We start from the raw sequence: 22715 nt of genomic DNA, 5'->3' as shown, positions 1-22715 counted from the left end.
GTTGTGGCGTAGCAGGAAATTGAACTCTGATCTCCTCAGTTCTAGTTCTTTGTCCAACTGCAAAATGTTTCTTTCCTCTAACATTCTCACATTAAAGTTCTTCATATTTCTTTCACCATGTTGATCAGCCTGAGACCTACCAGGGATACAGCAAATTACTCATACAGATTAGATAGCAACTTGTAACATTAAAAATTGAACCACCCTTAAGTTTTTAGCAAAAAATGCTGAAATTTACCAAGAGTGATGATATTGTTTTGAATTATCACACATACATATCTCACGTAAGTTTCATGTAACGTAAATGGTTGAAATTAAAGGTCCTAATTTTTCTTTTACATGACGGTCTATTATGTAGCTAGGATATCTGCCTGCGAACCATACAACAATATTAATTTCCCATTGCTTTTGCACCTGAAAACTGAATATAGTGGTGGTGTACCCCTAAAACAGACCAGGTAGCTGGCAGCATCTGTCATGTATGCTTGTAGGGCTAAGAGACACTTGTCAGACAGGTCCTTTATCAGGCAGACACGACTGGAGCTGGATGAAATACTGAGCTGCTGTAACATTTATGTCTCTATGCAGTCTTTATACAAAGTCTGTGGACTTAAATTTAGGAACATCTTTTTTTTTAAAGAAAAAATATATATAAGTTTGAGGAAATCTCACAGTTCACTGACAAGCAAAAGTTCTTAGGTGTGGTAGAAGTGTGAATGACATTGCCTTAATTTGGGGTGGGGGGGCAGGTAGAACCAAACCAAAAAAAGCCCCACCACATTTTGTTGCTATGGTGTATTTTTTTCAGTGAGAAGGTCCTTTGAAAGTGCTAAAACCCAGCCTGCCTGACCAATGAACGTTATCCCTCTTATATGGAAACCTGGAAGATTCAGGAGAATCAGTCCTTTTGTCTTGAAAACTAGCCTCTCACTCACTCCAAATATGCTATCATTATGTCATTTACTGTTCTGGTCACAATTAGTATCTTAGTTAATAGAGTGGTATAACAGGACATTTTGGTGCCACACTGGACTGAAACATGTAAATTACACATTATTGATTGTAAGATTTATGTTATTCACTTAAGGACATATTGAGCCTTTCAGGCTAATAGTTGATATACAAAAAATACAATAAGTAAATATACCATATAGTAGAAGGAATTGTTAAAACAAATGTTACAAGAATTGATTCACAGGTCTTCTATCCGTCTTATATGGAAAGAAGTGTAATATATAGAACTGTTTCCTTAGTGTTTAACTGAGCTGTGAAATCCCTCTCAGTGGATAATGGTGCAGGTGCTAAAAGCACACATGCTGTAAAAAAAGGGATAGGACAAATTTATGAAGTAAAATCCAGTAAGTATGTTTTGTATTAAGGGCAGCACTGTGGCGTAAGCTGTGCTGTGAGCTGTGCTAGAGGCTGGAGAAACATTTTAGGGATGTATCACTCCACTGCTTGCTGTGTTTCATCTTCCTGGATATTTGCGGTTAACCTTTGTCCAAAGCAGGGTATTGAGTAAGGTGAATCTTCGGTTTACTTCAGTACAGTTGTCTTTCTGTTTTAGTATAATTATATTTAAACATGTGTGATAAATAAAACTGAGGAAACCCATTTCTGGCTATTAATTACAGATACAGTCTTACACCTTGAAGAAATTACCATAATTTAAAAACATACTAGCAAAAATTTTTTAAAATTTATAGCTTGCTAGGTCCTGTATTTTTGCTTGGTAGACATCCCTTTTTAATGATTGAATGTCTGTAATACAGAAACTGGACCACATATAATCAGAATGGTAAGGTAGGTCACAAATCTTCAGTAAAATTTAGAATTACTTTCATCTGGTATCTGGGAGAAACTATCAGAGAAACATTTTTTGGGCAGGTAGAGAACTTGGATGTGGCACTAACTCTTCTGCATGCAGGTTGTAGAGCTGCATGGCTTTGAATTCCCTCCAAAGTGAGGCAGCACGTAAAATTCCCTTGCATGTTGGTATTTCTTAAATGTGGTCTGAAGGGCTAAGTGTATTGAGTAGTTAAATCTTGTTTGGCTGAATGAAAGAGGATGATTTGAGTTAGCTTTCGTTGTGTCTTGTGTCACTTCTGTGTGTCAAACATACGACACAAATAAGCTCTAAAATATATAAAAGTCTTTTAATCTAGGTATTTTTTCGCCTGTGAAGGACTCCAGAAACAATGAAACTCCTCAGTTAAGTGGTCATTACAAGACGATCAGTGCATGTAATTACCTGTTACCACCACCTTTCACTTTTTTTTCCTCAATTCATCTTTAATGAGAGTTTTAACCGTAGTTTTCTAGATGCTGTTAGCAAAATAACTTTTAGATTTTTTTGGACTGAAGGTAAAAGAATACTAATTTCATTATGTATCTTCAGAGAATCGAGTACTAGAGTAAAAGAGTGGTAGGAATGTTTCACACTATGCACTATATGACTTGTCACTTTGACAGTCACAGAATCACAGAATCAACCAGGTTGGAAGAGACCGCAGGGATCGTCGAGTCCAACCGTTGCCCTGACACCACCATGTCAACTAGATCATGGCACTAAGTGCCATGTCCAGTCTTTTCTTAAACACATCCAGAGATGGTGACTCCACCACCTCCCTGGGCAGCCCATTCCAATGTCTAATAACCCTTTCTGAAAAGAAATTCTTCCTAATGTCCAACCTGAACCTCCCCTGGCAAAGCTTGAGGGTATGTCGTCTTGTCCTATCGCTAGTTGCCTGGGAGAAGAGGCCGACTCCCACTTCACTACAACCTCCCTTTAGGTAGTTGTAGACTGCAATAAGGTCACCTCTGAGCCTCCTCTTCTCCAGGCTAAACAACCCCAGCTCCCTCAGCCGTTCCTCGTAGGTCATACCCTCCAGACCCTTCACCAGCTTGGTCGCCCTCCTCTGGACTCGCTCTAATACCTCAACATCTTTCTTGAAGTGCGGGGCCCAGAATTGGACACAGTATTCAAGGTGTGGCCTCACCAGTGCCGAGTACAGAGAGACGATCACATCCCTAGACCAGCTGGCTACACTATTCCTAATAGAGGCCAGGATGCCATTGGCCTTCTTGGCCACCTGGGCACACTGCTGGCTCATGTTTAGCCGGCTGCCAATCAGCACCCCCAGGTCTCTTTCCACCGGGCAGCTTTCTAACCACTCTTCCCCCAGCCTGTAGAGCTGCATGGGGTTGTTGTGGCCGAAGTGTAAGACCCGGCACTTGTTCTTGTTGAACCTCATGCCATTGGTCTCGGCCCTTCTATCTAACTTGTCCAGATCACTCTCTGGGCTCGGCCGTCCAGCCAGTTTTTAACCCATCGAAGAGTCCACCCAAGCCCCGGGCAGCCAGTTTGTCTAGGAGGATGCTGTGGGAGACAGTGTCAAATGCCTTACTGAAGTCTAGATGGACTACATCCACAGCCCTGCCCTCATCTACTAAGCGGGTCACTTGGTCATAGAAGGAGACCGAGTTGGTCAAGCAGGACCTGCCTTTCATGAATCCATGTTGGCTGGCCCTGATGCCCCAATTGTCCTGCGTGTGCTGTGTAATGGCACTCAGGATGATCTGTTCCATTACCTTGCCTGGCACCGAGGTCAGGCTGACAGGCCTATAGTTCCCTGGATCATCCTTCCGTCCCTTCTTGTAGATGGGTGTTACATTTGCTAATTTCCAGTCAGCTGGAACTTCTCCAGTTAACCAGGACTGCCGGTAGATAATCGAGAGTGGTTTGGCAAGTTCATTTGCCAGTTCCTACATTACTTCATTGCAGTCGCAAGGAGTAATCCAATGCCATGGATATTTTTATGGCCATATAGAAAGAATGTCAGATATTAAAGATGTCTGAAAGTGTGTGGCTGACCAAAACCTGTCTTCTCCTCTTGATGTGTTTAATTTTAACACGTTACTTTTGTGTGCCAGACTGTATCTAGCTGTCATAGTAAAGTCAGTGGTTTTGTTCTCCTCATTATCCTGGAGTTGTGTGATTTTTATTTTTTTTTTTCTCTTTCCCTTTAGATGCAGAGCCTGAAAGGTGGTACAGAAGCCATAGCCCATTTGGACCAGTTAGAAGCTGATTATTATGATCTACAGCTTCAATTATATGAAGTGCAGTTTGAGATCTTGAAATGTGAAGAGCTGCTGCTGACAGCACAACTTGAAAGCATCAGAAGACTGATGTCAGGTGCTTTATGCATTTTAATTAAGGCTTAATCTGTAAAAGATAATTCTCTTCCTAAAAGTCTAGTAATGTGGGAATGAAATGAGAACAAATTATTTACCATGTGAAGAGCTGGATTAAATTAAATTAAAATTTACTCCTGTTCATAAGGCATATACATACAGAAGTTTTGGTCTGGTTGTAATTGCCTGTGTTTGTAAATAAGCATATAAGATACTATGTAAGTTTTGGAAAACTAAATTCAAGGAGGAGGAAATGTCTTAATTACTGGGCTTCTCTCGTTAAAAATTTGCATTGGTATTATTGATTTCTTTGAAGTGATTGGTTTCAAAAGCTAAACTTTGAAGCTTGTTGTGTTGCCATCCCACTGATTTAGAGCAGTGATGCAAACCTTATATTTCCAGAGCCTACTATACCTTGTTTACTTACAAACTATGGAAGTGGCACAGGTAAATCATACAGTGTTTTTGAATCCAGTTCTGTCCTTTGGACCTTCCTGTAGTTATTATTTTTATTCACACAATCTCTGTTTCATTATTTAGTGGAGAGGGCTTGCATAGTAAATTTTTTTATGGATAGAAAAGTCACTTAATAGAAATTTGATGCTGGATTGTATTGTGAGTTGCCTCTGGAAAAAAGAGAAAACATAGATATCACAGATTCTTCTCACTGTTACGTGGATTTCTTCCTTTTAGGCCTGTGATGGCAACAACTGTAACTGCGTATATGGAAGATGAGAACTGAAAATTCTGTAAATGACTTGAAAGAAAAGTGGCAGCTTTGCCCCGGTGCCTCTGTGGAGAGCTAGTTAGTGCTTTAGAGAGAGATAGATAGTTTTTGTACTTGGGAAAGAACACATTTAATGTGGTACTGAAGACACGGTATGGTTTGCTTACCTGTGGACCAAAGGAAATCGCTTGAACAGGAGGCTGAGAAGAAACGTGTATCAAAATCCTTTCTCTTTGAGATAGTGATAGTGAAACCTAAGGGCCCTCCGAGATTAAGCCTGCTGTAAAAACATCATAGATCATTATGACTTGTCGCTAATGTTTTCTCCAGAAATCTCCAAAAAAAACCCAACCCCACAACTGCCAGTTGGTTGCAAGCTAGAACAAAAACATTTTCTTTTGCAAATTCAGCATGTTGGATCTGAAAAAGTATCAAATGATAATAGATTGTCATAATATAAACAACAGAAGTAGTTTTTTACTGTCATTAACAAAATACCTGCACTGAAATTCACAAAATGTGAATTTATTAGGTTAGCGTTGTAAAGGGTCTTATCCTATCCATACAAACTGTTTGTACATCCTTGTAAGATGGCTTTGTGGTGAATGCGTTGCTGTCAACAGAGAATGGGGTAGAAGGTTCCTGCTTTGGTTGGAGGGTGGGTTGAACAAGTGCAAATGGTATGGATTGTATCTAAAAAGGAATAGTTCTAATTGTTTATTGTAAGTGGTTGAGTTGTTAGAAGCTTAAGCACTTACCAAATTTGTAGGCATTTCAAAAGCTGTTTGTAGAAAACTCGTGAAGTGTTTGATGGAGGTTGCAATAGAGTTGCCAATGTTTGTTTTGTTGGTTTTTTTTTTTCAAACAGTAGAACATAATTTAACATTATGTTTTAGAACTGGTAGATTTGACTAGTTTGCAGCTGAGCTATTGGGGTTTCACTTGTAAATTCCTGTCTTTAACTCTGCATGAAAGTGTTCTAAAACAAAATTTGCATTTAAGTAATGTAAGTGCATGGCAAAATATAATTGTTGTTAGCCATCATTCTCATTTTTACTCACTGATGTCTCAGAGTGGATTCTAGCGAATTGGCATTTTTACGTATGGATGAAACTGTATGTGTTTTTTTTTTTTTAACTGAGCACTAAAGTAAAAAATCTAGTAGGTCTGGTTTTATTAGTTTTTATTTTAAGGTTAATATAGTGCTGTGCTTTCTTTTCTGGTCCTGCCATGTCTTTTGCTGAGCTGAAACTAGCATGACAATCAGAATTTTGGTTGTAGCAGAGACTGTACACACAAATAACATGAAGTGACAACAGCTTTTAAAATGGACACTGTACTGAAGGAAAACCCTGCCCCTCTCCCCAAATAATCTAGTAGCAGAAGTAGGAGGAAGTTACAGTCTTGCTGGAAGTAGTTGATGAAGTTGAAATGAGAAGGTTTGGTGGTTCTGCACAGTAGACACTTGACAGTCATGCCAGCTGTATCTGCCCATTTCAGCCAGCAGTAATGCATATCCCTCTTGGTGCATTACAAAAATATCCTACTTGGTATGCCAGTAGGAGGCCCTTGCTGCTTCTTCATCTGAGCATTCTGCAAGGATTTATAATCATTACTCTTTCCTTCTTGGCAAGAGATGAGAAGGTAGCATTCAGAGATGAGCTCAATGTTATACTGAATGCTTCACTCAGGAGGCTAAAAATCATGAGTGTTGATAAAACTATTAGTAATGACCTCCTTTTCAGGCTTGTAATGCTTTGAAGGATTGCCTTGAAATTACCCTCCCTCTGCTGCCTCTAAGCAGAAGCGGTGACTGGGAGGTCAAAAATGTCGTAAGAGAGGATTTTTGGTGTTTTGTTTTCTGATTCTCCTTTCATGAAAGTAGTAGGTTGTGGCAGAAGAATTTTGTGCCAAACACTTCAGGAAGAGTCTGTGTATCTTGAACTTCGTGGTGAAGACCAGAGGATATTACTGCACATTGTGGGTCCCTTGTATTAGTTAAGAGACTGAAAGACATTCATGGACTTTGTGGTGAAGTAAGGCTACAGACATAAGCATACATTTACAGTTGCATTGTTTTTTAATGCTTTGGGCTTACCTGAATACCAGGCTATGCTTCATTGGTATTGATTTCTGTTCTTCATATAAACTTCAAAGCCCTATAGTGCTTTGCTGTTTAGTGCTTTTCCTCTGACCTTTTGATTTTTGATAGTCCTCTGAAAGGACTGTAGCATTCTTCTACATTAAATCTTGAAACTCAGTGGGGGGGGTGTTGTTGAACAAAACAAAATGTTAATCAAATACAAACTATTGAATTGATTTTTTCATTGCTGATATTTTTAAAACAGAGAAGAGAGATGAAGTGGTATATTATGACACTTACGAAAGTATGGAAGCCATGCTTGAAAAAGAGGATATAGCAGCATCTATACACTTGCAAAAAGAGGAGCTGCAAAAGTTACAACAAAAAATTCGCCAGCTGGAAGCAAGGCGTGGACGTATTTCAGCCAAGAAAGCCTACCTCAGAAATAAGAAGGTATTATAAAATTGCAAACTTCTAGTATAATTAGCAAATTTAATAAAACTTCAAAAGGTTTAATTTCAGAGACAACTTCCCAGTCTCCTAGAATTTTCATGGATTGTATTTACTGCTTACTAAAAGTTGCTTTACAGAGTACCAAATACAATAGCATGTATTATTAAATTGACATATTTAAGATTCAGTTTACCTTTTAGCTTTAAAGGAACCTTTAATCACTTTGAAGTCAACAAATAAACTTGTTTCTATTAACTAATCAGAATACTTTCATGTGGAAAGTACATGCTAGAATGCATGTTTTTACAGAGAGTAGTTTTCTGTGTATTTGCAGGAGGGAATTTTCAAGGGTGTTTTCTCTAATGAGTTCTGTTTTCATTCTCTTACCTCATCGTTTTAAACTTATGTCATGTGTCATTGATACCCTGTATTCAGAAGATATGTATGAAACCCAGTATATATTCTGAATTTGTAAAACTAGGTGTGCTGTTTAGGGTCACTTTCCTTTTTCATGCATTACATGATTGGGATGTTGTGCAGAAAACTGTTTCAATATAGCTAATGCTTTGAAATTGTGTATCAAGTGTATGTAAATGTGTTCATTCCCTTTTTCCAGAATGACTTGTTTATTGTTCCCTGGCAGTTTGCGGTTACATGAATATGCATTATTAATGAGCAAGATAAATTAATGAATGGAATAGATCAAAGTTCTGAAGGAGCATTGTAATACTTGTTATAAAATAGGTTTCCGCCCCATACTGTATACTATAAGGCTATGCAGAAGTCTCAGTTGAGATCTCATTCTAGATTGGGAATCAGGGGTTGGTGTGGTTTAGGTTCCCAGGCATGTCCCTTGATGTGGGAGATGGCCCCTTTATATAAACAGTTCTAGTAGATTGAGGGTAAAGCCTTCAGGTCTTGCCTGACCTTCATAACTAATATACTTGTTTCTGTACCTGAATCTGAAGCGTAACACAGCAAACAAAAGAGTGGTTCATACGTTTTATATTTTGGACGTTTTATATTTCTTCAGTCACTGTCCTGTCTCTGACTAACACAATATGGAGAAGACTGCAAATTAATTACTATGAAAGAGGTGGCTCATGTTAGCCAGTTGTGGGAGGCAGATTGCTCAGAGTCATTGGGTTTGTTTTATGTGAATTTGCAAAAAGAAAAATTATCAAGAAGCTGGGCTTTTCAGTACTTTAAGGAATAGATTCTATCTGTCATGTTATGCTAATTAATACAGGCTACATTATAATAGTTATCTTCTCCTGAGTGTGAAAAGACACTGCTGGCATCTTAGAGAGTACACAAACCTATTTAAAAGTGACAGCCTAGTTGCTGTTCCTTACTTACCTTACGGGAGTTAACAAGTTGAGAAGCAACCCTGAAGCAGGAGTAGAGATTTTTTAGTGTGCCTTCTTATCTGTATAATGAACTAGTCAGCTTCAATTGGCTCATTTGTTTCAAGTTTATGAAAAAAATACCTTGTTTAAGCTGAAGGAATTAGTTCTAGGCTGTAACAGTAGTTTCAGGATGTTACTTGTGCATTGAGACATGACATAGAGTTGTGTAGGGTAGTATTGCTCATCTGGGTCTGCATGCGGGAGTAATACAGTCACGTCTGCTCAGCGTTGTGCTGGAAGAACATGACTTTCAGGACCTGAGGTAATGTCTCCATGTGGAACTTCACTGCTGCATGTCACAGTGTGGACATCACAGCACTCAGAACTAGTTCCAGCTCTCTGCTGATTTCATTGCCCCGTGTAGCATTATCTGCAGTTGAGTGCTGCAGTGAGATACTTAGCTTTCAGCTTCTAAAGAAATCACACATTAGAATAACATATATTTAAACTTCAGGGGGAAATCAAAGATTTTTATGTGAGCAAAAAGAATAGGCAGAATCAGTTGTGTGCCATTTTGTGGCACTTGTTGGGCAGAAAAGAACATAGCCATTTTGATGAAGATTTATGTTAGAGGTATTTACTGTTGCTGCTTTTACTACTGCTGAATAACGCAGAGTCCTACAAAGCTTAATAGTAATTACCTGAAAATCAAGACTCTTGTGGCTTTGATTCAAACATAAACAAGCTTTGTATCTTGAGTGACCGTTCTAGTGACATTACAAAACATTGTTAATGAACACTATTTATACTGCCTGGTATGGGTAGTTGTACTTTACAAAACTGGGAGGAAAAAAGGGTTCTTGCTCTGAAGGGTTTGCAGTTTAAGCATGCAGAATGAAGGTACAGATGGGATGCAAAAGCAGACTCTGGTGAGAACAAGCACAATGATGACTGAATGCTAAGTGGAGAAAAGAATGAGTTTTTGAGGGTGCATTTGGAAAGTACATACTATGTGGTAAATCTCTTTCTCAAAATCTGTCTGTCTCTCTCAATTAAGAAACATTTATTGTTGAACTGAGATGAGAGTCTACTTAATGCTTTTCAGATTGTGTTCCTGACCATGCGTATTCCAGCAGTCTCTTAAAACAGAACTGTAAACAAGTGTTCTGTTTTGGATTGGGTTTGTGAGGTCTTCTGTTTTTTTTTTTTCTTTTTCTTCTATTTTTTTTTACCTTGTCAGTTCTGTAGTTGAAAACAAAAAGCCAGCTGTGCATTAAGTGGTGTATATCACAGTCTTGTGATGTATTTGGAAATTACAGTCCTTCCTCATTATTAGGTTTTTGGCAACTGAAGATTCCCTTAGGAGAATGCCTCCTTTCTAGCAGCAGATACCATAATTAAGAAAACAATAGGAAATGATTCTCTATCATCAGGTTTTTATTTTTCAGAGGAGGTCGTTTCATGATCTGGGTATTTGAAAGTCTTTTCTGTTGAGGATGTAACACGGTGAAAGGGAATCAGTCACTCTGTAGAATAAAACTATATCTAATGTAAGTGTAAACTTCTGTGACTACAGTCTCTATTAATTTTGTTTTTCTGAAATTCCTTCCCTGTTTTTGCAGTTGATGCTTTTATTTTTTTAATGATGTTGTCAAATAACTGTACCAAACCATTATTTAGAAACTTTTGCTCAAGATTTGTTTAGAAACCTCATTCAGTTGTGATTCTGAATAACTGAGCCAGCATTTTTTAAATTTATGGTTTTACAGAGGCTGATGTTCTTTCACTGTACTACCATGAGTATAAACTCTGTATTATTTTTTTTATACAAACCTGTTTGCATTTGTTAAGCACTGTTGATAACAGTGAGTTTGTTATTCAGAAATAATATTTTAATAGTGGTCTCATTATTTCCTTATTTCTTGAAAGTTACTTCTGGATTTTTCATGCAGGTTATCACTGTTATTATCCCAGTCTACCCCCTGCTGGCTGCACAGTAGCATTAATGAGGTTATTGTATGGAACAAGCAGCTGTTTTATTAGGGAGCTAGATTCATAGCAAAGAGTCAAGGTAAAACAGATGATGTAGAAGGCATCTAGAAAAATATCTCTGGAAAAACAGAGTTGTGAAGAGATGGAATTATTTTACATTCAGGAAGAGTATTCCTCATCATGAGCAGACTGGAAGAAGCACCTGGTTGGTGAAGCTGTTTGGGGTATGTTCATAATGTGTGCTTTGATCTAGGATGCTTCCTCACATGCTGTTGTGTCCATTTAATACGACACCTTTACTACTTTGCAAGCCCACAGTTTAAAGCATAGACCATGCCAAAACAGTTCTTATGTAGATGCAGTGACAGCTGGCATAGGGTTGCTTGGTATGCTTTATTATTATTATTATTATTATTATTATTATTATTGCTACTATAACATAAGGGCATAACTACACAGCTTATAGAAAAATATGGTTTCTGCACATACTGAGCTTACTAAATCAGAAGCTAACCTTTTAATTAGGATGCTTTTCAATCTGAAAGCAAGGCTCACTGGAACTAGTTAAATATAATACTAATGCAGATCTCTCTTACGTATATTACATGTTACTAGCCTTCAACATGGTAGCTTATCCAGTAACAAGGGTTGAAATGGTTCCTCAGCTCTCCTTTTTTGTCTCTTTAATAGAAGTACAGTTTGATACTGTGAAATCAGTCAAGTGATTAAAAGAGAAATGAACATTACTTCTTGATGCTCAGTCAGTTCCATACAGTTGGTCAACATCTTTCTTGAAGTGTGGCTCTCACTGGACATAATGCTCCTGCTTTCCCAGTGCTGAGAATAAAGGACTACTTCACATGTACAGCGGGCTGTAGTCCTGTTCATACACCCAATTATGATGTTTTCTTTTTTTTGCCACAGTTTGTTGGTTTATGTTCAACCTGTCATCTGCCATAATCATTCAGATAATTTCTTTAATGCTGCCACCTGGCTGTTTTTTTTTCTTCATCCTTTGTTTGCAGTCACTTAATCTTGTCTACAAGTAGAACCCTGCATTTGTCCCTATGAAATTGCAACCTCTTTTTTTTGACCATTTCTGTAATTAGTTAAGATGATACAGATTTCTGATCCTGTGCTGCAACATATTTTCAGCCCCTCCTAGTTTTTTTTATTATTTCAAGCCATAGATATCTAACCACATTAAAATAGGTTGTTTATTAGTACAGAGTCAGCACCAAATATGTTTTGGTCTGGTTTATCCTCTTTACATGCTTAAAATATCTTTCATTATTGCTCTTAATCAGAAAGATTTAAATACTGATGCTGAAGAGAAGATGTTTCATAAAAGTGTGACCCCCAAGTATTTATGAGACATGTTGAGAAACCCAAACCAAAGTTAACATACGTTTTCTCATTAATTTATAATACTTTTTTATATCTCATACATACATTCCTCATTATTTTAGAACACTTTTGATTGAACTTAACACAGAAATAGAGAATAAACTGTAAAGTAAATCAGCAGTAGTAATACAAAAAGTCTTTCAAATTCTTTAATAATATTCTGAAGCTATTGCTGCATCTTTGAAATGCAGAAATGAGGTAGGTTGTACTTTTGCAGTTACAAATTAAATGGATTAACTTTTCCAGCTGTAGTAATTAAACTCTTTTCATCATGGAAAAAAACTCCACAAACAAATAAACATAAAACCCATCAGTGCTTAACTGTATATATATATACACCTCTGATGAAACTGGGATGGAATTTCCACAGAAACTTACGCTCTTGTTGGAGTGTTACCTGTATACGGTAGCAACGTTGACGGTCTTACTGTTTAGAAACAGCCGTACAGGACAGGCTACCTTTTTACGTGATCACAGTATGTCCATAGTCCGCTTGTAGGAGAACATAGCTTTTTCTGCATTTCCAAGTGCCCAAAATTGTGGGCTTTTTTTATCCCTCCCCTCCTTGTTTTTGTGTCTTTCTACGTCTACCGTAGTATCTTGTGTGATGGCTGATAACTCCATCAGCTGCCCGAGGCAATGCTTTCAATGGCAAAGCTCTTGTCTGGCTCCACCCAGTAAGTCTGCCTCACTGAAGCCCATTGCTTTGGTGTTCTTCTAGCTGCAGTCACACTCTAAGCTGCTTCCTAACACTGCCCGCTCTTACACAGCTATGAGATCTGTTTCTACTGCAGATCCAACTTTGTTCTAGTTCTGTGTGGTGCTTACACTGGGCCTAATTTCATTGCTCATGCTGTCTGATTTCCTGGCCCTCAGTGTTGCCTTATGAGCTGGTCTGTCTGGTCACTACTCTTAAGCTCCTGCACGTGCCTTTTCTTCGTAACTGATACTTAATTCAGTTCGTTTTATATTATCTCCCTGAAGTTTGAGTGTCATCCTGTTTCTTGTCATCTATTGTAACATGGTCTGATTTTTTTTTAGCCTGTTCTTATTTGCAACCAATGTAATAAATACTTGTTTTTAAACCAGGTCTTACGGACATGAACTCGGTTTAATAAGTGAACCTGCTTGTGCATGCATAAAATTGTAATAACTTTATTAATGTTTGTGCTTGCAGATTGTATATGCAAAAGATGAACTGACACTTGCAAATGGGAAGATGCGTAGTTGCATAAACAGAAATACGTAGTGTATTTGAGAATGAGTTATTATCGTTGTATACAAATACATGGAGTTACACAAGTGTTTTATGAAGTATTTGACAAATCGGTGTTTGTTGCCACTTTTGTACTGGTATTATAAATCAGACTTTTCAAGCAGCTGTTATGTGTGTATATTCTTTTTACAGTTACAAGTAATATGTTTGGGTTTGTATGTCCATTTTATGGTTTTGTGTAAGTTAAATTAGCTTTAAATTAGCTTGTCTGAGATAAGCTTTGTAACTTTTATTTTTCTAATTCTTAGTGCCATTTGCTAAATATGACATTATACCCTGTAAATCGGTACTTGGAATTCATATTTTGTAGATAACATTTTATGTCTCTATAGGAGATCTGTATTGCAAAGCATAATGAAAAGATCCAGCAGCGTCACCAGAGTGAGAAGGAATACAAAATGCACCATACTGTTCAGCTAGTAAGTTCGAGTTTCCTGTTGTTGAGTTTAGTTAATAGCTTGCATTCCTCATTATACATTAATTAGGAGAGTATTCAGAGTGATAGCTGTTTTAAAAAGATGGTGTATATCCCTGAACTTTGCACCATGGATTTCTGTATCATATTATGCTGGTAAGGGGGAGTATGTAGCTGTGTTAGAATGACATTGAACCCAAGCAAATAAAACAGTTCTTTAATGCCAGGTTCACCGTCCTAAGTGATCACTGCTAGGGTTAGGCTGCATGCAGTTTCTTATCACACACACATAGATGATTCTGGACATCTCAGAGTACAGCGTCAGATATGCTGAAATGAGTAAGGAAACTCTTCTTTCTACAAAAGAAATCACTTGAATGCTGTTGTATAAAGATGTAGTTCTAGCTGTATGCTCTGTGATTCTCTGCACAGTCTCAATGCAGAGAATAGGCTAGCTAGTCCGACTCTTGTGCTGAACATAGCAGACTTTATGTTAAAGAATATTTAAATTCTCAGCTAGGTCTTGGGAGCTGATATAGTATCAATATTTAATGAAGATCGCTGACAAAGATGCATTGAAATCCAAGTGTCTTTAATTCAGGCTTCAATTAGATTAGTGAAAGTGATTCTATTTCATCCTTATACATTTTTAACAGTGATACATTTGTCGAGGAAGTCAGCTGCATAATTCGTTTTATGAAAAGGCTGCTTGTGAAAGACAGTATGTATTGGTATCCTCTTTCAGGAACTTAGAAAAATAATTTTTTTTTTTCAGTTCTTACAATAAGGCAAAGGAACGTGCTATGTGGATTGTAGTCCGTTTATCACTCCTAAAAGTATGACTTGACAAAGCTGAAGGACTTCCTTGTTTCTCAAACACTACAGGGCTTTTTCGTTATTTATTTCATGGAGTCGCCCGCTTGCGTTATGTAAAGAACATTATGCTATTTTTTTTTGTCATCATTTTTCTGTTAATGGTTTGACTGAAAATTTCTACTATTATTGTAAAATAGGTTTTTAGGCACTGGTTTTCATGAAGAATTTTGAAAAGATAACCTCAAGGGTGTCTAAACCTGAAACCAAATAAGAATTGCAATTTCACTATTCTTATTTAAAAACAAAACAAAAGAAGCCAAAGCAAAACAAACAAAAAAAACCCTTGAGTTTGAGACTGTTTCAGGAAAAGTTTGACCTGATTGCGTATGTAATAATAGGCAGGTGTGGTGACAGAACTATCCTTTCTTCTTGCTATAATCTTTTCTTTATGCTTCTGTTTTAACTTCTTTGCCCCATTGCTCTGTTATTTTCTTTTCAGCACATGCTTCTATTCCTCTTCACCTTTTCCTGTTTCCTGTCCTTACTATTTTTCAGACATGTTCGCTTCCTCTCCCTAATGCATACTTATCTCCTCCCAAATCACAGGAGTTGGCTCTTTATGAAGGACACCAGGCCACTAGTGAATTCTGAAAATGGCAGGCAGGCAGACGCTGCTTTTGTGTTGACTGAATGACAATAAAAGTTCACAAAAGTGATCAGAATTTTTAATTATGATGATGAAGATGGCCTTTTAAAAGTAATACTGTGATGGCCTTTTAAAAGTAATACTGTGAGTCTTTTAAGAATTAAAGCCGCAGTTTCTGCTCAGGGTTTTTTCTTTATAGCCACCTGTTCTATTGCTTTTCCTGATAACTTCTGAACTTGTATACAGTGACTTTTGCCATCTGATAACTAGCATCCACTTTCAATAAATTTGACAGAAGAGTGGTGTTTCATTTCAAAAATGTAGAAACTTTGCTGAAGCTTTGTGAAAGTGGATGACTGGTTAAAGGAGGTGGATCCAAATGTGTTTTTTCACTGAGGTAAGATCCCCAAACAAGAAAGAACATAACTGTCTTAGCTGCAAGGAGGAGCTTCAAACCTTTATTGAAGTAAGATTACATAAAATCAAGCTGGAATAAAGAAAGACAGCTTAAGTTAATTAAATACAAAACTTTCACGTACTGTTGTAAATTATAATGAAAATGTTTACTTAGTTTGCTCAGTATTGGATTCAAAACTTTGTGGCACTGAGTTCTGTGGTTTCTTGCACTGTGAAAATACTAATATGATTTGTTTTAGGTGGGCAACCTTGCAATTTGGACTGTCATTTTGTTCTTGGAACGAGAGAAAATGGATACTGGTTTGCTGTCTGGCTAATTTATACCATTTTTAATTTAAGGGGGCTTTTTTCAGTATAATATTCTGTCATGTCTCTAGTTATTTCTCATCTTTCAAGGTAACAAGTCTTTAAGTGTTCCAATTCCAGATTGAAATCTTTCTTTGCTGAGCTTTGCATTTCTCTGAGATTATAAAACATGAAATGCATAATATTTTTTAAGAGGAAGACAAAGGCCAAGTTTCAAAGTTCAGAAATGTGTTTATTTGAGAAGTAGATTGTTAGGTAATTCCTGACAATTAGTAGAAGAGTTACTTTAATTCAGCTTTTTTAATTATGCTAAATATAGTATTGGATGTAATATTTACATGTTTTCCATATATTTTCTCAGAAGCGAGTTCAATTACAAGATGAAGAGGAGAGAAAGAGCTCCTGGGTTAGTCAGGAACGACAGAAAACACTGGACAGACTTCGCACATTTAAACAGGTAACAGAAGAAGAGTTGTTTTTTTTCCACTAGTTTCTTTTGCAAAAGAAATCTTCATTCATTCCAGGACTATACTATGCTATTAGCTATTCTCCTTCATTGTATAGTTAACTGTTCACTGGAAAATTTACAACAAATCACGGCATTGGTGGTAACAAATTCCTCTGGTCATTACATTTCCAGTGCCGTAATAAGCTTCTGTTCACTCTTACATCTACTCCTTGTGACAAGACACTTAGCAAACCTTCCCAAAAGAAATATAATCTAAATGGTCTTTCCCACAAAGAGCATTACCATCTTACGTACCCCCACTACTACTGATTGCTAGAACACCTGCCAATACCTGCCCCTTCCTACTATAATGTACGTATCAGAAAATGGATAGAAGATGGAATGAAGGGGAGAGAATAAGGAAAGGGGTGAAGTGCAAGCAAACAGAGACTGTATTAATTGGTGAAGACTTTTTCTGGTTTTGCTGAATACATTAAAAACTGTAGGTATTGGAAGTTTCTTTACTGGAAAGCTGTCTTGCTCAGCAGTACACTCTTCATATGCTTATTGTTTACAAGGCTTTTGAATTGCATAGTTTCTGTAAATTAGAGCAAATTTACTTATTTTAACCAGCAACTGTTAATGAAATGACTTTATGTATAAGCATGTTTATATTGTTATGATCTCTATTGCTTTAGGCCTACCACAATTGTATAAAATGTATTAAACCTGTCTTTCAGAAGCAGTTAAAATTTTAGCATAAAAATGTCTATGGATGAAACTAATATGAAAAGACAGATATTGAGGCAGCATATTTAAGAACTAAATTAAAAATACTTTGGAAAATCTCAAAATGTTTCATGTTTTCAAGAGATGCCTTTTTAAGCAGTATGATTCACATCTAAGGCCAGTGTATTAAGTCAGAGAGGACTTTGTTGCAGAGGGAGCCACTGACCGGTTTTAGAAAAATAAAGCAAGAGGGAAATTTGAAATTTAGTTTTCAGAAAAGCCAGTTTTGAATGTACAGTCTGGTTCTTATTGAAATCTTAATTCTAACACATGTATATCCCTGACTAGACCAATCCCATGTAAATTGTGGCTTAATCAAGAATTAAAAATAAAGAAAACAGATCATTTTTGGATAAAGGTGAGGATATATTTGCTTTGTTTTTACATCCAGAGCAAAATGAATGATAACAGCAGATGAATTCTACTTGTCAGAAAGGCAAACCCTAATGACAGGTACTTGGTATCTAGAACAATGCAATACATTGCATGTACTTACTAATTGTCATTAACTTGTTCACTTTAGCGGTACCCTGGGCAAGTAATACTTAAATCAACCAGACTACGGCTGGCTCATGCAAGAAGAAAATGTGCAGCTAGCTCAGTCTCCTGTGTCGATCAGCCTCAATCTTTGCCAGCAACCATACAAATCCAAGAGAAAAGTGAAGAGGTGGAATTGGAAAATGCAGTTCAGCCTTTGCAAGTGCAGGAATCCACAAGCTTAGAACAACTTCAAGATATCTTGTTACCTCCCAATGGTGTTACCTCTGAACTGCCTCATGTTAGTACTTCTCCACTCACTAGTAATGAGCTTCAACCAGAGACTGTTACTGTAGTACCACTTCCACCCCCTTTGCCTCCACCACCTCCACCTCCACCTTTGCCCTCCAAGGAAGATGCCACCAAATCCTTAGAGAAAAGCGAGAGCTTTGTTAAACGTCAGAGTGAGGAGAAAGGAGTCCAGCACTCTCCTGGTGTCCCACCAGTGCATCTGTTTGACAGCAGTCAGTTAGTCAGTGCCAAGAAGAATCTTAAGAAGACCGGTGATCTAGAGGGTTTGCAGAGGAGAAGAGGTAATGTTTTCATGTCCGTGTATTTAATTGTAATGCACATCAGTTCCTCTTTTGAATTGCTCTATAGGGAAGTATATGCTGTGATTCATTAATGGGAAAGCTGTCAAATCCTTTTCAATTGACACATGTTGACAGCTCAAACAGATGTTACAGCCTTTACGACAGCGTGCGGTATACTTGTTCAGTTAAAACGGAAAAACGCTTGTGAAACTGATTCTACGATACACCATGTTAGCCTAGCTAGACAATGGAGCTAAACGTTGCCTAAAAGAATCTTTTCCTATCTAGTTTACAGCCAGCACCACAAAGATTATATGCTTCACCTGAGGGTGCAGTGTCTTTTTTTAATAACAGAATTTTACATAATTTATGACCTAGTAAAATGAATACTTGTCTTGGGACATAGGAAGCCTTGAGAATGCTCTCTTCCAGGTTTCTTCAAATTTTCCTACAAAAATCCATAAACCCTCAAGTACCGTTGAGACCTGAGTAAGAATTTATATGTTTAACTACAATTGAAAATTAAATCTGTAATCATTCTGCAAAGCATGTTATTAAATAGTTAAAAGATCAAAAACTTTGGAGACTGAGGAGAATGAATGGAGCACCGGGCTGAGCTGGGCGATCTGTTACAAGTTGGTAATTCTGTGCTACTTGTTTTTAACTGTTTATCCCATATGTAAAATGGGGAGAATGGCAGCAGCCATGTTTGAACAAAATAATCCTGGTGTTTCAGTGAAACATGCTGTATTGGAGCTAAGTTTTTATTTGAAAGTCAAAGATGGAATTTTCAAAAGCGCTCAGCTGAACTATTTTACTGGAAGTCACCAAGAAAAAGTACCTCAAGTGGGCCCTGATTCACACTGCTGTAATAACATTTTATTAAAAATTCTATCTGGTTCTGTCAGTTACAGCTACAGAAAATGTCCCTCCATTGACATTTTCCCTCATGCAGATAAATTCAAAATTAGAACTGTCTTCAACAATCAGACAGAAACAAGAGTGTTTCCTCTAGAATTGCCCTTAAATGACTGAAAACCCTTGAAACAACTGCATAGTTATAGAATTCTTAAGCTTTTATGAGTCTTGCAGGTCACAGCTACAGTGTCTTTAAGTTCATTATCAATTTTGATGCTGCTATGCTCCATTTTTTTTTTCTGTAGTCCTATTGTTTATTTTTCTGATACCCATTTTATCTTGCAATTTTATATAAAGCACGTATGGTGTGTGCAATTTTATAGACACCGTGAAATGACAAATATAAAATCAAATTATATCTTCCCTCTTAAGAGTATTATTAATGTCTGCAGCAGCACTCTACCTGATGCTTTGTATTCCCAGAGATGTTCCAGGTCTCTAAGTGGCTTCAGAAGTTTGTCTCTGTATGACAGATGAGTGTTTTACAATCCTTCCTTCCTCCTTCAAATGTGCAGTCCTGTATTCTTATTTCTCTTTTGCTTGTGTCTATTCCAGCTGTTTGAGCCATTAGTCTGATGGACAAAGACAACTCATAAAGGCAAAACAGGTTTTAGAAATGTATTCTACAATATACAAAAAAGAACTAGAGAAGGATATTAATCTATTGATTGATATGTGCTGCACGTTGTATGTGCTAGTGTGTGCAAGCTATTTCAGACTGTTGTACTTTATAATAATGCATTCTCTGGGATGGAGATCTTATCTACTTGTAGCTCTTCAAAGAGCCAAATATTAATTTTTATTTCAGCAGAGAACTAGTTTCAAATTGTTGAGAAAGGAAGGATTTGTCATAAAGTATTAACTCTTCTCTGTTTTCATTAATTATAAAGGAAGGGAATTTATATAGGCATGCTGTCACTAGGTGCTAGTACATCCATGAATCCAGAGAAGCAGGAAAATACATGCTGTTGCAGTTGACTATACTGCTGCTTCCCTCACTGACCTGTAGTAATAGTCATGCAGTAGGTAAAATCAGCCACAAAATGCAAGTGCCGACAATGGACTGCACAGTCCAATACTTAAGATTGCACTCATTACCTGAGTTTCAAAGTGAAGAAAGGTAATGTAACAATCACTTTCACTGTGTTGGATTCAATGCAGCTATTTTGAGTTTCCTGACTACAAACAGGAAAGCCATTGTGTTCAAAAAGTTTTATCACCTACCCGATAGGAGGTTAAGTGGTTTCAGAAATTCTAATTGTTTGTATAAACCAGTTTTGACCTGGTAATAGGGGAGATAAATTTGGAAGCTAAAACAATAGTGGAGCTACCATTATACGTATGGTATGGGACTATCACACTAATACTATGTGGCTACTTTTTGGTCTGTAGGAAACATAAATGAAGACTGATAAAACTTAGTAAAAATAATACTGAAGGTCTTTTGATTTACTGCAGGGAGCTCCCCGATGGATGAAGTGCTGGCTTCCTTGAAACGCGGCAGTTTTCACTTAAGAAAAGTTGAGCAAAGAAGTCTCCCTCCTTTTCCTGATGAAGATGATAGCAATAACATCTTGGCACAGATCAGGAAAGGAGTGAAACTGAAGAAAGTGCAGAAAGATGTTTTGAGAGAATCCTTTACAATTCTGCCTGATACTGACCCTCTGACAAGGAGCATCCATGAAGCATTGCGACGAATTAAGGAAGCATCACCTGAATCAGAGGATGAAGAGGAGAGTTTGCCTTGCACAGACTGGGAAAATTAACCTGTAATTAACCTACATTAAAAAAAGTATTTCTTCAACACTTTTTGTATAACAGTAGCAGCTAAGCCTCAGGTTGTGCATTCTAGGAAACGTAGTATGAATGTGACTAAACTGTCTGACGTCCAGCGTGGTAAAACATGCACATATGACTTTAGTATCACTGACTTTTCAAAGAATTTAAGGTTTATAGTAAGGAAAACTTTTTTTTAGGCAACATCTTAGCCTTTTATTGTTTGAATACTTTTGCTGAATATTCACAGGACTGCTCCTATAAAAAGCTCTATATTTTATTTAGTAAATCTGAAGGGACTGTTTGCAGCTTACCAAAAAGCTTGAAAAAGCTTTTAAGTAACAAAGCAGCACAATCACTCTTGGACACACCTTGTACTTATTTTCTAATTACTCCTGGCCTTGTAAAAATTTTGCATCTTTATCACTTCAGACTGAATAGCTCCAAGTGAAGGATGATTAGATTTGAGTGCTGAACACACTGAAATCTCATTGGTTACCCTGTGTGACTGACTCTTTGATGGCTTGGTTTCAATCTGTAAACTCTCTGACTTAATTGCATTTACAGCCTATAAACAGTAAATATACAAATATAATTTATATTTCTGGTACTCATACAAATCCCGTGAACTTGTATTATACTGAGCTACAGTGCCTGAAAGTACAGATACTAGACTTCAGCAGATGAAGTTAATGATTTCATAACAAACCAGAAATTGTCAAGGGATAAGTTTTCAAAATTATGGCTGCATCAGTAGCACAAAGACGTTCTTGATTGCTACAACAGCATACAGTGCTGTTGTTCTGTGGTGGTTCTTTTCTGCTACTGGCATGTGGATGAACTTAAGTCTCAATGAAAGCTCCCACTAAACTTAAAATTTGGAGAAAAGAGAGGTATGACAATCTGTAAAGAATTTGAAAATCTGTTTAGAAATCAAGGGTATTTCAAGAGTATGGAAGATAAATATTTATAATCGTTGCAACACAGGTAGCAGTAGGAAAAAGGTAGCTTTTTTGGATGTTTACAATCAGGCATTTTTACCCCAGTTCTTTATTACCATATCTGGAGAGTTACTATTGATAAAGTGCTACAGCTGTTTTAAAAAGTGATGATGACATAGCACATCATCTGCTGAATGTTGTGATTATGAAATACTATGTCTCAAACTGTTCCATTGGTATGCTATTTTCAAATAATAATGTTTAAAATTTTTAAAAAGGTAAATAACTTGCCTTTATTTCCTCATGAACTAGCCACTGGCCACACTAATGATTAAATAGTATTAAATTATGGCATGCTCCTTCTATTCCTTACCAAATGTACTGCTGGTTTTGGAGTTGAAAATCCAGCAGTGGAGGTGTACTTCACTCTTGCTGAAACTCAGTGAAAATAATTTTGCTTGGATGTAACTTTTTTCTATTACTTGCACACTGAAAACCCTCACTACCACAGTCCTTCAGAAATCAAGTGACAGCTGTAAGAAAAGACATGCCTTGGAACTGACTTGGCTTTCTCAGTGCAATTATTATCTTTTCATTTCCTAGATAACTGAGCAAATTTAAACTTTGTGATTTATGATTTTAGTAAATATAACTTAGTCTTTGGGATATTGTTTGCATTTTTTAGCAAGAAT

At 37.1% G+C, this 22715-nt stretch overlaps 1 protein-coding gene across 2 annotated transcripts in view; it reads left to right on the top strand.

Moving 5' to 3' along the window:
- The window catches only part of JMY (junction mediating and regulatory protein, p53 cofactor), a 59445-nt gene extending 37574 nt beyond the window's left edge, over nt 1–21871 (top strand). The window contains exons 5-10 of one of the 2 annotated variants that reach the window (XM_068423134.1): nt 4030–4195; nt 7270–7457; nt 13814–13900; nt 16443–16538; nt 17842–18388; nt 20765–21871. In XM_068423134.1, coding sequence (XP_068279235.1) covers nt 4030–4195; nt 7270–7457; nt 13814–13900; nt 16443–16538; nt 17842–18388; nt 20765–21072 — 1392 coding nt within the window. In that variant the 3' untranslated portion in view covers nt 21073–21871. The remainder of the gene's footprint in view (nt 1–4029; nt 4196–7269; nt 7458–13813; nt 13901–16442; nt 16539–17841; nt 18389–20764) is intronic. The other variant, XM_068423135.1, reaches the window with a different exon arrangement.
- The last annotated feature ends 844 nt before the right edge of the window (nt 21872–22715 follow it).

Source organism: Nyctibius grandis, chromosome Z, assembly GCF_013368605.1.
Source record: "Nyctibius grandis isolate bNycGra1 chromosome Z, bNycGra1.pri, whole genome shotgun sequence".
In the NCBI taxonomy this organism is placed as follows: domain Eukaryota; kingdom Metazoa; phylum Chordata; class Aves; order Nyctibiiformes; family Nyctibiidae; genus Nyctibius; species Nyctibius grandis.
The sequence above is the reverse complement of the archived record's forward strand: the minus strand, read 5'-3'. Positions and strand labels throughout refer to the sequence as shown.